A 15,985-nucleotide genomic window follows, 5' to 3' on the forward strand; every position below is an offset into this window, starting at 1 on the left:
TAGAAACATGACGTGATATTGGATTTAGGGTAGAAAGTAAACCATAGGGAAAAGCCAATAAATGACTTCAGTCATTTCAGAAGTTCATTTGCTTCTAATTTGACTTTACTTTGAAGCACTTGAAAATTTTTTAATCAATCTCAAAATATGCTCCCATTAATAGATGTTTAGGAGCTGTTCACCCATAATCGCTTTTGTTCATGACCACTGTTGTATTCCCTTTATCGGCTTTGATAATGATAATCGTTCTATCTTTCTGCAATGGGCGCAAAGGTTTTCATTCTCCTTTGGAAACATTATTTCACCTGTTTTACGTGTATTCAAGAATAATAAGCCTTCATGTTGAATAGACACTTAGCTGCGTAATAACTAGTTGAATTCATAGTGGAACATTAAGACGTAGATTCAGCAAACATACAACATAGGTTGATAAACAAATCGACAAAATGGGGCACAGTTTTTAACTAAAGCATGAAAACGGAGTTGTATGTATAAAATTTCGATATCGATTGCTTTGTAAAAACGGAAAATAGTGAGCGGGAAACAGAGAACAACCTTTATACTTCGCAAAAGTCCTGTATATTTTTAAGTAAAGACACATTACGAGAGTTTAGAAGTGTTCAATCGTCCAATAAGTATATAAGTTCATTTATGTTTTTTTCAGTAACAATGCATTGAGCAAATTAACACTGATCGCAATGTTGGATATCAGTGAATAATCAAAATCCGATTTATAATTCGGCTTCATCTGGTATTTCGGAAGTAAAAGCTTCACGATTCTCATGGGCCCAAAAACCTTGGAGATCGATTAATATGTTTATTACCGTGTCACCCTTACCACTGTACATAAAAATATGAACAAGCAAAAAACTCCAAATTATAAATATATATGGGAAGAAAAAATATATAAGACAAGAACAGGAGCAAACAATAAATCAAATTATGCCCTTTCTGAGGAAGTATTATAAGTCTTTAAGAAAAAATACACGCAACGAAGTAAGATCGCAGACACTGACTGTAAATGAAAAAACACCTGAACATATACCAGTAATCAAGGTCATTTTTATAATGACTACTGTAAGCTGACTGACTAGCCAACAAGGTATTGAATACAAGTGCCAATTCATCACGGAGAAAAGTGACATTTGGAAAATGATGGATTTATTCTAACCCACTAAAACATGTCAAGTGAACCAAACGAAATATTACCCCAACGTAATAAGAATTGAAAAATTTCGAAATATTCCTCTAATGCATTACTATTCCAAACTAAACATGATAAGTCTATAAAATACATATTTACAGTAGATACAATTTTCATTGATAGTTCAGCCATAGTTCTCGTAATTTATTAAGTCACAGCAATCCTACTGGTTGTCTATCCATAAACGAGTGATTGATGAGTGCTAAATTCCTATTAACATGTGCACATATGTATTCATATTAAATTCAGTGTTTTACTGTTCAGTAAATACAATATTTCAATTCCAGTTGGCATTGTCTGAACTAAAGTGTGTGAGTTAATGAAGGCTCAATACGAATATAAAATCGAAATAATTAGCCTAGTTCACACAACCCATATATATATATATATATATATATATATATATATATATATATATATATATATATATATATGTCACTCCAGCTTTTTAAGAAACAGCATGGACTTACCAATTGATAAGGTCATCTAAGGTGATGTAATGGGGATTCGCTGGTCGTACCATATCAAAGATTTCATTTAATACATTGTCAAAACTTGGTGTATCATTATCTGAAGCACGTAGTTTGTCTTCTATTCCGTCGTAGAAATACCGCAATGTTAGTGAAGTCAGTTTACCTTGACCACCAACATCAAGAATACGGAAAAGATAAGCAATTGCTTGCGGCTCATGTTTATTTTCCATAGCCAAAACCAGGTCTAAATAAGTTTTGTAGTCCTGGCAAAAACGTAAAAAATGACTTTTGAGTAGGAAATCATAACGCTACAGCGACAAATCAACAACTTGACAACTAACCACTAAGGATGACGACTAAATACATGACTGATTTTAATACAACTAGGCGATCAAGTACAAAACCATGTGGCTCGGGGCTACAATGAATCGTTTTTTCGTGATGAAAGGTGATACTACGCGAATTCTGAAAGTAAAGTACGTGGGGCAAGTGTAAACCAGCAACTATGGATGAGAGCATAACGCTTTATTTACAAAACTACTGTTCCACAATAAATACATATAATACTAGATCAAAAACATATCTGAGTTACTGACTACTGTCTTAATATACACCTGAGGTCATATTTGCCCATTTTTAAACGGTTTGATTTGATTAGAACAAATAAAAGACTTAGTACAATAGGCATTCAAATTAAATCCAGAGCCATACGTTTGTGTGAGGGTAGGTGATATTACTTATCTAGCCGAACCAATGTAGACGATGGAAAATCAGAAACAAAGAGATGAAGATAGTAAGCCTAAGTGCAGTAGAAGATGGAGTCAAGTACTGATTACACACTATATTTTAGGGAGTAGTCGTTTTTGTGGCAATAGCTCGGTACTTTTTAAGAGCTTATCACTGGTGACAGTAACCCATCATTTCGACCACTAAACAGTATCATCGCTAAGTATACTGTTTATCTACCAGAATTGCTGTAATACAAGTAATTATAAGGAATGATGACAAGTTCACTACGCAGGATAACACTGAAATATGCATCTACTTCTGAAACGTAAAGATACCATAAAATTATTATTACAGCAGTATTTTAATGCAAATTTGGTAAATAAAAAACAAACTAACCATTTCACCTTCATAAGTTAGGCATTCTTGAAATACACGATCGAGAAATACGTCGGTCAATGTACCATTTCCAAATCTTTACAACAAATTTAGAAAAATTATATATATATATATCGATACTCTCTGATAGCGATAAAATAATAAGTTATTGCACCAACCGAACTTGACAGTCATATGCTAATTTTTACAGATTGCATCAACATCTTCGTTGCTGATGTCAATCGAAGTCAGTAGACAACATGACAAACTATCATTTAAATTATTGGTTTGGAGATGGCAGAGCTGAAAATCAAATCAGCATAACTAGTCTCAAATAGAAGTAAAAAAGGCGGATACAGAGTGAAGTTTATTTATTTAAACACATACATATTGGTACAAAATGGCACCAGATACATATGCGCCACACAAAATAATGAGAATGGGAGGAGAAAGGGGGAAGATGCGTATATATAAAAGAAGAAAAAAGGATAAAAAAAAGAAGAGTAATGATGGAAGAACTGAAATGTACAATCAGAAGAACACTCTCAGTTAAGAAAGTTGTAACCACTCTTTATGAAGAAAGTAAAAGAAGGTTAAAGCAGGATCGCCACTGGCTTTTATTCTGAGCCATATCTGATAATGTCTCTAGCCACTGTGTTGCACCATCTCTCGGACCCCATCCAGGGAAACGTAAATGACCAACAGAAGCTAGCCCTTTACAGCTTTCTTTCATACCACGACACCATGTCATACACTGACCTCCTCTCCGCTTTTTCCAACCAGTCCCAGAGTCGGCAAATAATGCATGACGTGGAATTCTCTGGGAAGACATTCGTAAAACATGTCCAAGCCACCGAAGTCGGTGTCTCAAGATGGTGACACCAATTGAATTATCGTCTCTGCGCCCAAGCACGCGATGCCAAACCTCTGCATTACTAACATGGTGTTGCCACTGTATGTCAGCAATCCTTCGGAGACAACGATGATCGAACACAGAGAGTCGTCTAACATCCTCAACTCGGAGAGGCCAGGTTTCACAAGCATAGAGCAAAACTGCTCTCACCGACACGTTGTAGATCCGACCTTTTACAACCAGACTAACATCAAGAAGGCGCCAAAGGTGGCCCAGATTGGCATAAGCCGCCCTGGCTTTCACTATACGTGCATCGATCTCATCACTCATGCCACCACCAGCACTTATGCAGCTACCTGGATACACGAACTTCTCAACTACTTCAATCTGCTCACCATCCAGGGTGAGTACAGGATGAGAATCCTGCCAGTCCTGTAGGAGTACCTTGCACTTGGAGGGTGCAAAGCACATGCCGTACCTGCGGACACTGATTGCCAACTGATTAAGTGCAGATTGCATGCCTTGGGCATTATCGCACAGCAAGACAATATCGTCCGCATACTCAAGGTCGAGAAGTCGTTCTCCAGGGAGCAGATCCACACCGCCATTACTTACATCCATCAGAGCTGTTTCCAGAATGTCGTCGATGGCAAAGTTGAAGAGGGATGGTGGGATCGGGCGACCCTGCCTAACCCCACTGCTTGAATGGAACAAGGGAGAAAGGTGGTTGTATGCCCTCACTCTGCCTGAGGTGTTCGTGTACAGGGCCTTTAAGATATTAATAAACTTCTCAGGCACACCCTTCTTTAATAGACAATCCCAGAGAACAGTCCTGTTCAACGAATCGAAGGCAGCCCTGATATCAAGAAACACTACGATTGTTGGCCTGTGATAAGTATGACGGTGTTCTAACATTTGGCGGAGGGTGAAGATGTGATCAATGCATCCTCGACCAGAACGAAAAACAGCCTGCTCCTCGCAAGTCAATCTTTCTCGGGTTTTAAACAACCTACGAAGAATGACAGAAGCCAATAGTTTGGACGCAATCGGAAGTAGACTTAACCCCCGATAGTTGTTACAGGAACAACGTGAACCCTGTTTAAAGATAGGGAAGACTATTGACTCATTCCATGATGTTGGAACACTTTCTAACTCCCAAACCTTTGTAAACAACACAGTCAGTTCCTTAGCCAGAAAGTCACCACCATCTTTAAGAAGAGCCGGAGGTAAGTCATCTGGGCCCGGTGATTTGTAGCGTTTCAACAGTTGGAGTTCCTTGCGGACTTCCGCCTCGTTTGGTGGATCAATCGTCACCGGCCATGGGAGGCAGGACAAACTGGTCGATGTTGCCGGAGCACCAGGCTAGTTGAACTGCCCTTCGAAGTTTAAAGGATTCGCAAAAACATAGCAACACTTATGGTTCGGGTTCCATCAGTGATATAGAGGAAATGAAATTGTATCATTACAGTTGAGCACACATATAAATTAAGTTTTCGAAATATACTTTGAGTTTCTCACACACGCTTATTTTTAAACACCATTTAGTTACCTAAATTGGATAATAATCAAGTTTGTAGAGGTGACTCGACTTAAAAAACTTTATCTATCGAGCGAAACTACATCAAGGTTAAAAGGATAATGTTGGTTCTATATCACAAATAAGTAAACACCACAGAAAGTGAGACATGAGATTTAATCCTACTGGTAGTTTAGTTTCTTATTTGTAACAAGAACAGAAGTTCTTGCATCTAATCCAGTTTAAGATTACAGTTGAGTGAAAATAAGGAGTTCCAGGCGAAAACAGACAAGTAATTTAGTGCTCCTGGATCGTCAATGGTTCTCGAACCCAAGTCAGTTTATGATTAAAATGAACAAATCTTCAATAATTATGAAACCGAACAGACCATAATATATTCCTACGTCAAGTGTTTGGAAAAAATTTGGCAAGAAGTCTTGGATCTGGCTTTAAATGGTTATTTATTTATTTGAACATATAAACACTGGCACAAGAGGGCACCAAATACATATGCGTCACACAATAACAATGAGGTTGTGAAGAGATAGAGGTAAATTACGTATAATAAAAAGGAAGAACAACGAACAGAAATTAGTGCATGAGAGTCAAATAATAATAATAATAATAATAATAATAATAATAATAATGACGAAAGAAACAGCTCAGTTAGCAAAAATACAACCAGAAGAAATTCTTTCAATTAAAGAAGTTACGTTCATTTTTTATGAAGAAAGCAAAAGATTACATCAGGATCGCCAATGGTTTCCATCCTTAGCCATGTATGATAACTTCTCAAGCTATTCTGTTGCATCATCTCAAGGACCCGAACTAGGAAGTCATGAAGGACCAACATAAGCCAGTCATGTACAGCTTTCTTTCATAGCACGACAACATATTACACATTTACCACCCCTCCGCTTTTTCCAACCAGTCCCAGTGTCAGAAAATGATGCACGACGTGAAATCCACTGGGGCGACATTAGTAAGACATATCTAAGCCACAGAAGTCGGTGTTTCAGGATTGTGACACCAATTGAATTATAGTCACTGTGCCTGAACACACGATGTCGAGCTTCCGCATTACTGACATGGTGTTGCCAATGAATGTCAGCAATCCTTCGGAGACAACGATGATCAAACACAGGGAGTCGTCTAATATCCTCAACTCGGAGAGGACAGGTTTCACAAGCACAGAGAAAAACTGCTCCTACAGATGCGTTGCAGACCCGACCCTTTACAGCAAGACTAACATCACGAAGTCGCCAAAGATGGGCCAGGTTGGTATACGACGCTTCGGCTTTCATCATATACGAATCGACCTCATCACTCATGCTGTAATGAACGAGAACTCAGATAGGGACAACCAACGTACTTAAATACAAAATTACGAAGTTCTTTTGTCACATGTGAAAACCATACGTTCAATACTTCATTTGCAAATCCTGCATCAATTGTCTCAAACTTCATCGTTTCTTCATTGCTACAGCAATAACTCTCTGTTCCAGTTCTCTTCAATTCGATCTTCTCAACTTTTTGAGGCCAAGTGTTAGTATATACGACCTTCAAGATGCTAATAAACTTTTCAGGTACACCCTTCTTCAACCGACAATCCCGGAGAATATTCCTGTCAAACGAATCAAAGGCGGTCCCAATATCTACAACTGTTGGCCTGCAATAAGTGTGACAGTGTTCTAACATTTGGCGGGGGGTGAAGATATGATCAATACATCCAAGACCAGAACGAAAAACAGTCTGCTCCTCATGAGTCAATCTCTCTCGAAGGACGACGAAAGCCAACAGATTAAACGCAATCAGAAGAAAACTTGTCACCCGATAGTTATTACAGGAACGACGTGAACCCTTTTTAAAGATAGGGACAACTATCCACTCATTACACCATGTTGGAAAACCCTCTAATTGCCAGACCTTTGTAAATAACTCAGTCCGTTCCACAACCAGAAGGTCGCCACCATCTTTAAAAAGAGCTGGAGGTAAGTCATCTGGATCTGGTGGTTTGTAGCGCTTCAAGAGTCGGATTTCTTTGTGATCTTAAATCTCGGTAGGCGGATCAGTCGATACGGGCTACAGGGGGCAGGACAGTCTGATAAATGTCTCCAAAGCAGCAGGCCAGTTGAACTGCCCTCCAAAGAATTCTGCCCATCGTCCAAAACGTCGATGGATGTTAGTGATTGGCATCCCATCACCATCATAGACTGTTTCACTCACACCAGACTTCTTGCTGCCAGTGGCTCGGATGAGTTGGAAGAGTTTCCGACAGTTACCAGATGCAGCTGATGCTTCCAGCTCACTAGCACGCTCCAACCACCAGGCTTCTCGGTCCTTAAGCAAGCTTTGCCCAATTTCCTTTCATAACAGCCTTCGTTTGTGGTCGAACTCACGGTCACCCGGAGTAGACCGACGGGCTTTGATGAGTTGTAAGGAGCCTGAATAAACCTAGTGCTTATAAGTGGGACGTTTCGCGAAGCAGCGAGTGGCTTTACTCGCCATTTACATGACGTCATGCAGTTGCAACCAATGCTCACCTATACGTTTCGGTGGGCTGATAGCTAGCCTAGAAGCTAGCTCTGTTCGATACTTACTTGTAACAGAAATTGCAACCGATTTACTGACATCAATCCGTTGATGACGATCAATTCGTTGGCCACTGAAAAGTAGGATAAGATTGTTGCAGACCAGGGCATGATCTGGGTTCAGACAGGTACTCCAAAAGGAGCGGAAGTCATGTACACAACCACGCCAGCGGTAGCTGATCGCGATGTGATCAATTCGAATCCGGGCTTGAGATGCAGAGGGAGGGCGCAGGTGAAACACTGGTGGTGACTGTGTCGGTAGTTAGTGCTACCCACCAACAGGTCGTGGTCTGCGCACAGTTGCAGTAGACGGTCATCATTATCTGACCTGAAACTAACAATTCCCCATCGGCCACCTAAACGACTCTCTTCTATGCCTAGACGCCCGACCTGAGCATCCATGTCTCCAGCTAGTACCACAATATCTGTCGAATGCAATTTCTGTAGAAGAACAGTTAACTGGTGAAAAAGCACATCATTGATCGCATCCGGGTTAAAATCTGAAGACATATGGAGTTGGACTATACACATCACATAATGAGGAAAATTATAGCTATAATAAAGTTAGTGATTTGGATACCATAATATGTAAGGTGCTGTAAATAATCAGTTACAGACATTATCATCAGCTTATATTTAAACTATATAGCATGTTTTCGTCAAGTGGTTGAGATCAATAAAGGTGTTTAGTTCAGAAAATGTAACCGCATAAAAAACTAATGACAATGTAAAGTTAAAAATTGAATGATCAGAAGGACTAATAAACTCCAACAATAAAAATAACCTTTATGAGATGCCAAATGTTATTTATCTTACCGTGATAATTCACTGCGTGTCAACAAGCCATTTCGATCTTCATCTAAGAGCAAATAGCTACCATAAACACGTACAGCTGATTGATGACTAAACCAATTAGCGGCTAATTGTGCCTCTGATGTAGTTACTTCACGTAATTCAAGCATAGAGTCTAGAAATCCACTAGCTAAAATGTCGGTGATACGCACACGACCAGAACGTAAGGGATCAAGGAAAAAGAAGAACTTTCGTACAGCCGTGCATACATAGAATGTTTGGAACGTTGGCTCCAACTCTGATAGCTAAAGTTATTTTTGAGTAAGGAATACAAAATTTCTTAATATTTAAGAAAAGTTTCAAGGTTTGAAAAAAATTTTTCATAATTCTCAAATGAACATAGTCAAGTCCTGCGAAATATGGGTAAAATTAAGGTTTCGAAGCTAGCAAAACTCTAAGGGATAATGGGACAATGTACATAATTCTAACGTACTGCTGTCAACCAAACTTTAGTGTCTGTAAAATGAGAACTTACTGTCACAATCCAAGAGCCTTGATTATGTACAGTCAAATCTTATGTAGTGGCTTTTGGGTAAAACAGGATTCGAGGGAACAATATCTGAGAGGAGGGCAAAATACGACTTACATGCTGATTTGAATACTCGATATTCATCCAGTGAAATGCTGCTGCCGCTAGTGAACTTATTAGCAACTTATCAGAGCTTTTGGTTACATAAAAGCTTTCGAAAGTGGTTGGGAAGAAGTAGTGTAAGCCAAGATAATACGTCTGCACTTCGTAGTGTTAGTCGAGAAATTCACCCATACTACTGATATCATATCCCTGTCTACACAATTCTCCAGCGTCCAGTCGCGATGTCATTTCGGGCTTTTCTCTCTACCTGAAAAGTCATGGGGCTTCACCCACTTCGTTGGGCGGGTAATAGTAATCGTTATGCCTGAAAGGGTTTGAACGGTGGGAGCCGAGTGGATGAATTATTTAGCTAGTACTATGCATCACAGTTGAACTGTTCATGTGCCATGCACTAACCATATTTACAGAGTAGAAGCAACCAATGAAAACTGAAATGAGTTAATAAGTGAAATGAAACAACATTTAATGGTGAAGGAAGATGCTGATTATTAAAGAAAATTGGTTGACATGCGATTCTGTGTTACGGTTTGAAATTTAATTTTTTTCGTAGTTTATAAAGATTAACCAATACTAGTTTTAGTCTCATCAGTTCATTTTTTCAGCAATGTAAAACTTCATAAATGAGGGCCTCGAGAAGTATGGACTGGCTATTCAGCCGCGTTAGATCTATCACCCTATCAGAGCAACACATGTATTAAGAAATTCATGAAGAGTACATTATTCGTTTTTTTCAAATACTCAATACATTTTAAGGTATATCATGTGGTCTAACTAAATAGTATCACCTCATAAATGGTATCAAGATAATCCCTTCACCAAAGTAGTCGCATTCACGATAAAACATAGAATGAACAAATTACCTGACACAAAGTAGGAATAAGTTCCAACATATAGTTTTCCAGATCTGTCTCTCGCAAATAACCTTCACCGCACACATCATAAAGAGATATCCCAACATGGGTTTGTTGCAACCATACTTTCTTCATGACATAATTGAAAAATGTTAAGATATTAATACGTGACAAAACTTCGTCTTCACGAAGTAATTTTACAAATGTAGCAGCTGTGAAATATTGCCTAAAATATAATCATTCGTAAATTTTTATTAGCTTGCTACTAGACATCTGCAAATATTGCAATCATGAGAAACAAACAAAATTTACAGATATTTAAGGTGTAAGTTAACGCTAATTACTGACATCAGTAGGTAGTAGTCATAAATAAAAAGTGTAGTAGGTAAGTTAGTAATCATTAGAAATAGTTAGCGTTACCGATAATCATATCTATATGAAAGGACTACATGAATATCCGCGTTTTATAAGGCTGCGATAAAATGATTTTGGAGCGATTTTGTTAACCTATCTACGGTTAATGACAAGTTTCTGATCATCAGTAACTAATCTCATTGCTTGTTTATGATGTAACGACCAAATGAATAATCTTTGAGTTATAAATATTTTAAGTAAATCGAAGAAAATTTTATGTCATGTAGTTTTTGTATCCTGCCTCCCTTTTGAAATTTGTGTTGTGATATTTAGAAAGGTGGCAAAGTGAACTAACGTCTCATGTTGTTTGTCGAAATAAGTTTCACCTTTCTTCTAAATTTCTAGGTATTTCACGAATATCGTATTCAAAATTACAAGAGCTGAAATAGCTCGATATCGATGAGAGACTCGTAATTCTTTAATTTTAGGTGGATTCTTAAAAATGACAAAATATAATCCTCCCTATGGAGACTTGACTTAATGAATTTAAATAAGTTGGGTTGGATGGATAGTAGTGGGACAACGTATTCATAATATTCCAATGAGTGGAAAATAAAATTTTCTGTCCTACTTCGAAAAATGTTATTTTCTTCTCTGAAGAGAGGACCGATACTAAGTTGAAGAAGTGGGGGATTGGACCTTCTACAGATCACAACACAAACATAGTACTCCAGTATCACAAAAGGTATAATTTAAAATCAACTACACAATAGACTGTTGATTAAATGAGACGTAAATGTTTAAAAGCAGATTTAGAATAAAACTGATCAAGCCTAAAACCAAAACAAGCATTTGACACTTACTTTGCCTTGGGAGATGCTTCTTTAGATGCTTTGCGAAAATTCTCATAATCCATGAATTTTTCACCATTAACTGTAGGAGGTGAGTGATAGCGTTCCAAAAGATACCAAAACTCCTTGTACAAAAAATGTATGAAAAAAACTACCTTACTTGAAGTTCAACATTAGACAACAACCTCAAACTCTTTCTCTCCAACAAAGCAGACCTGAAAAATCATTATAGTTTGTTTAAATATTTACCTAGCATCCTCCCGTAATTTCGCAGGTAAAATCTCATTATCTTGTGGTACCTGAACAGTAAGTTGGTAATAGCTTAATATGTACTGACACGTTGAAAGAAATCTGGTATCCCTAAGTTCTCTGACTCATAGACTTCAACTCCACCCCACGCTTTATAATAATGCAGGAATAAATCACTGTGTAGGTTTTCTAAAGCAAGAAAACGATTATTAAACCGAGTTACGAACCACTTGACATTTTAACGCCTGGTAATTACAATGGATGACATTTAACGGTAGAAAGGCTGTGAACAGATATATTGTTTAGTTGGCATCGGATAACTGAAAATCAGAACAAAAAACAGGTTGAAAACCAAACTTTTAAAGAAGTCAAACTGATTATCTAACTTTTATACAGGTGGTCATTCGAAAGAAATAAGGAGACCGGGTAAAAAAAAAATGAAAGAACATAAGGATTTGAGTATAATAGTATGCAAACTACTGCCAACTGAACATATTTAAGTTTATCTAATGACTGAACTTTTAAAAATTCGCATACATCTTTCATCATTATTTTTATTATGGTATTAATCAGTGGTACATGAATAAATAAGTCTTCGCCTACGGCTTTGTTTGTTTTCTTGCGCTGACATGTTCCGTCGTAATAAATAGCAGTTATTTCAGTCATAGCAGACAGCCATATCAACAGTAAAAACAGAATTTTTTTAAACATAAATTAAGTACGATCTTAACGGTCTTATGAAATTCAGTACTCCACTTCTGCCTTTGTGGAACTCCGACCACTTATTACAGTCTAAATACGGTTATAAACTCAGGTGAGGAGTCGAGACTAGATGTTAGAGTTTCAAGTCGGGATTATGAACTAAAATTAGGGTTTTCGTCACAACCTGACCTCAGCTATGATTCCAAAATGTAGTCTCGTTATATGGGTTAGTGAATTCTGAACTGAAATCCAGGAATCGCAATTTCAGATCTGGTTTTCCAGATCATCAATTACAGTCTCCCTGACGATTTTTTTAAACATGTATCATCGTGATGAAAGCCCTAAACTAATTTCCAAACACTATTAACCCTATCTTGACATGTGTTGTGACTTTAGAGCAGCTTAGTGATCCGCCAGTGGATGAGAGGTACATTTTAAGTGTATTAGTGACAATAGTAAACTACTATTGCCTGACTCCGTATCCCAGAAAAAATGTTGGCAGAATTCAAGCATATACAATAACCAATCACATTCGAGGGCTAATCTGATCCTCCCATAAGAGAAAAAGGAGTTGTTACACTATTGATGATGTCATTTCGTAATGGAAATCATGAAAATTCACATACAATAGTTCATCATTCACGTTCGACAACTTTTCTATTGTATTTTAGTTAGCTTATGATTTGCAGATGACCCTCATGTGATACAAATAATTAAATAACCCAAAAATGTCTTCTGGTTGGCTTATATATTGTCAATAACAACCATCTACTAAACTTCCAAAGGAAAACCCTTTTAATTACTCAACCGTAGTTTGTCCTCCAAACAAGGTCAAATTCATCCAACCCGCGCTCACCGCCAAGGCTTTACCACAAACAGCAAATAATTTTCAGTGTTCCTTTGTCTGAGGTCAGTGAAAACCTGTTCAAAATACTCCCCCTTCTTCCTCCATTACTTAACTCCTTATTCTGAATAATCAGATCCAATACCACATATCATTGTCATGAGCTTGTATAAACTGAATGATTTCTTTGCGCTCACTTTTTGTTGATTCGGTATGGTTCCAGGTATGTAGTAATATCCGGTGGATGGTAGTCTAGCCACTCGGCTGCCTCTGTTCTAATTTATTCGTTATTTATTTGTGGATTTTGCATATCTTGTAGGTTGACCGAGCGCGTTTGTCTTAGGTCACCAGGGCTTCTGGATACAGGCGGCTATCATATTACCAGGTAGAAGATTGGTTGGTTGCAATGTGAAAATAATAAAGCGATGATTCTAGGGTCAAGAGGAGACGGTTATTTGAGGAATAACAAGTAAGTTGATAATTTGATAGTGTTTAGGAAGACGGAAATGAAAGAATAAGAGGGGAGACGGAGACGACAATAAGAGATATGGGAAGCGGTTACTGATATGTGATAATGATAACCTTTGCAAAATACATGATGTGCATCAGACATAGCTAGCTTAAGAGGGAGATGGTAATCTATAGGTTAGTATGTGTTCGTTAAGTCTCGTCTTGGAGCTACCCACTGATAGGACTGTTGTCACTAAGGTTGGGAAAGCATTCGAAATGGAATTAAATCTTGATAAAAAGAGACAGAATTGCACCTTCTGTGTGCAATCATTCTGATTTTTCATTGTTTACCCTTTGCCCTTATACGTTGCTATAAAGTAACGTGACTGTTTGCCTAATCATCTGATGCAGCATCTGTCTTTCGAGTTTTAAATGGATTGATGTTCAAAATATGTTGGCCAGTTCCGTGTGATGAAAGTGCATTTTATTGGGATTAGTTGATGTTGCCCTAGCGATCTGGGTTGACGTTCACATAGGATGCGACTGTAGAGGTCGTTGTTCGAGGTTGACCAGGCCTGAAAGGCCTCAGTAAAGTCTTCCCGATTTCTGAAATTAGCAATCAGACGCGGAGACTGTGGTTGTGGGGTGTAATGGACCAGGTAGCCTGAGCACGCTATTTATTGTAGTGGTGTGAAGGCCTACACTGAGTGATAAACAACTCTACTGTTACAGATGGTGTTCATGAGCTTCACCCCAACTACCACACACTAGCTCAGGCACTCTGTGAACCATGCTGGTTAGTTTTTGGGTGTTTTCTGGTCTTCTTTCGACACTTCTTATGTCCCACGGTTTGTTGTGTCTAACTCGGATTTGAGATGATCTCTTAGTCAATTCTGTGTGGGATGTCAGTACAATTTCTTCCATAACACGTCCTGAGCTGTGCTTTCACCAATTCTTTTCCTATCATTCACGCACCGCTCCTTACTGTTAGCAGATACTGTAGTAGTAGCTACAATCGGAAGTTTCACCAATGTATGAGGTCGGGTTGTGGCTTCCAGAGTTTGGATATACTGGTGGGGATTGTCACAGCTGTTTCCAGCGGAGTCTTATGACACTGATATTCGTTCAGCCGGTATATTTTTTCTACATTGTAGACAAACATATCGAAACCACAGACAAAAGTAACTACACCCAAATCCACAATACTGTCTAGATACTGAAGTGAACTTGTAACAGCTCAGGTTGGTTGGTTAAGAGTTGACCCCAAACAACCAAGCATATGCTAAAACAGTATTGTTCAAGTATTCATTCACTTCCTTACCTTTTGTAAGCGTTATATTCCCTACTATCTTATATGGAATGTTGAGAGCCTTTGTTTGTCTGAACAGATAATCCCACGCTCCACTGTGACTGCGCGAAGATCGAAATAAAGACCTATTCACTACTTCTCTGGTTTCTTCTATCAATAGCACGAGGGTTACCTATAGGCACGAAAGTGGTGAGCCCTTTTTGAACACAATTTAACCTCATTTCTGTTATTAATCTTTTTTTTTACTTAATCGTAAAAGTAGACCGGATTATCCGTAAACTAAGTTGAGTATATAACTAGTTTATTCCGTATTATCTTAAGTTATTCGTGTTATAGTAACCATTTTTCGTGCTAACTTTATTGCTATATTTGTCACATACCTCATGTCAGACTCAATAGAAACCCATAATCTGGAAGATTTGTCACCAGTGGTGATAGACACTGTTATAACTACGAAATCCCGACTTCCAGAATTTGATCGTAGTGATCCTGAGTTGTGGTTTGCTCAACTAGAGCATTATTTCACAAGACACAATATCAAATCTGAAGGGATTCGCTATAGAGACTTGTGTTCTATCCTTCCTCCTTCAGTCGCCAAAGAAGTCCGTGACTTGATTTTAGATCCACCATCACCACAACCATACACCATCTTAAGACGAGAGATAATAAACCGTTTATCATTATCAGATAGTCAAAGAATCCAAAGACTTTTTCAAGGTGAAACACTAGGTGATCGGTCGCCGTCACAGTTTTTGCGTCACCTCCAAGTGTTAATGGGTGATAACACGGTGGGTGAAGCAGTCCTAAAACAAGGATGGATACAAGTTCTCCCATGCTACGTCCAACACTGTTTGGATGCACAAGATCCTGAAACCTCATTATCTCATTTAGCGCGTATAGCCGATAGAATAATGGAGAGAGGTCCTCCAACTGGACCAGGCACAATAAATCACACACAAAAAGTAGAATCAGCAAAAGACCCCGTCATAGAAGGACTCATTGCGAGTGTTAAGAGTCTCACTGAGGCTGTCACCAGAATGCAAATGGGTCATAGAAACAGGAGCAGGTCACCACAACGACCACGATCCAAGTCACAAAACAGGTCACAAATGTCCAGACAACCTGGGCAGTTTTGTTGGTACCACTGGAAGTTTGGTGTCAACTCAACCAAGTGCATGCAACCATGCGCC

The 15,985-nt window shown here is 38.4% G+C and overlaps 1 protein-coding gene across 1 annotated transcript in view; it reads right to left on the bottom strand.

The window, feature by feature from the left end:
- Positions 1–556: 556 nt before the first annotated feature.
- The window catches only part of Smp_077030 (hypothetical protein), a gene marked incomplete at its 5' end in the record, with an annotated part of 17,735 nt that continues 2,306 nt past the window's right edge, over positions 557–15,985 (bottom strand). The window contains 9 exons of the mRNA XM_018793268.1: positions 557–840; positions 1,675–1,940; positions 2,803–2,878; positions 8,558–8,838; positions 10,046–10,262; positions 11,254–11,366; positions 11,402–11,456; positions 11,491–11,540; positions 11,579–11,679. Of these exons, the coding sequence (XP_018647797.1) occupies positions 732–840; positions 1,675–1,940; positions 2,803–2,878; positions 8,558–8,838; positions 10,046–10,262; positions 11,254–11,366; positions 11,402–11,456; positions 11,491–11,540; positions 11,579–11,679 (1,268 nt within the window). The 3' untranslated portion in view covers positions 557–731. The remainder of the gene's footprint in view (positions 841–1,674; positions 1,941–2,802; positions 2,879–8,557; positions 8,839–10,045; positions 10,263–11,253; positions 11,367–11,401; positions 11,457–11,490; positions 11,541–11,578; positions 11,680–15,985) is intronic.

Source organism: Schistosoma mansoni, chromosome 1, assembly GCF_000237925.1.
Source record: "Schistosoma mansoni strain Puerto Rico chromosome 1, complete genome".
NCBI lineage: Eukaryota > Metazoa > Platyhelminthes > Trematoda > Strigeidida > Schistosomatidae > Schistosoma > Schistosoma mansoni.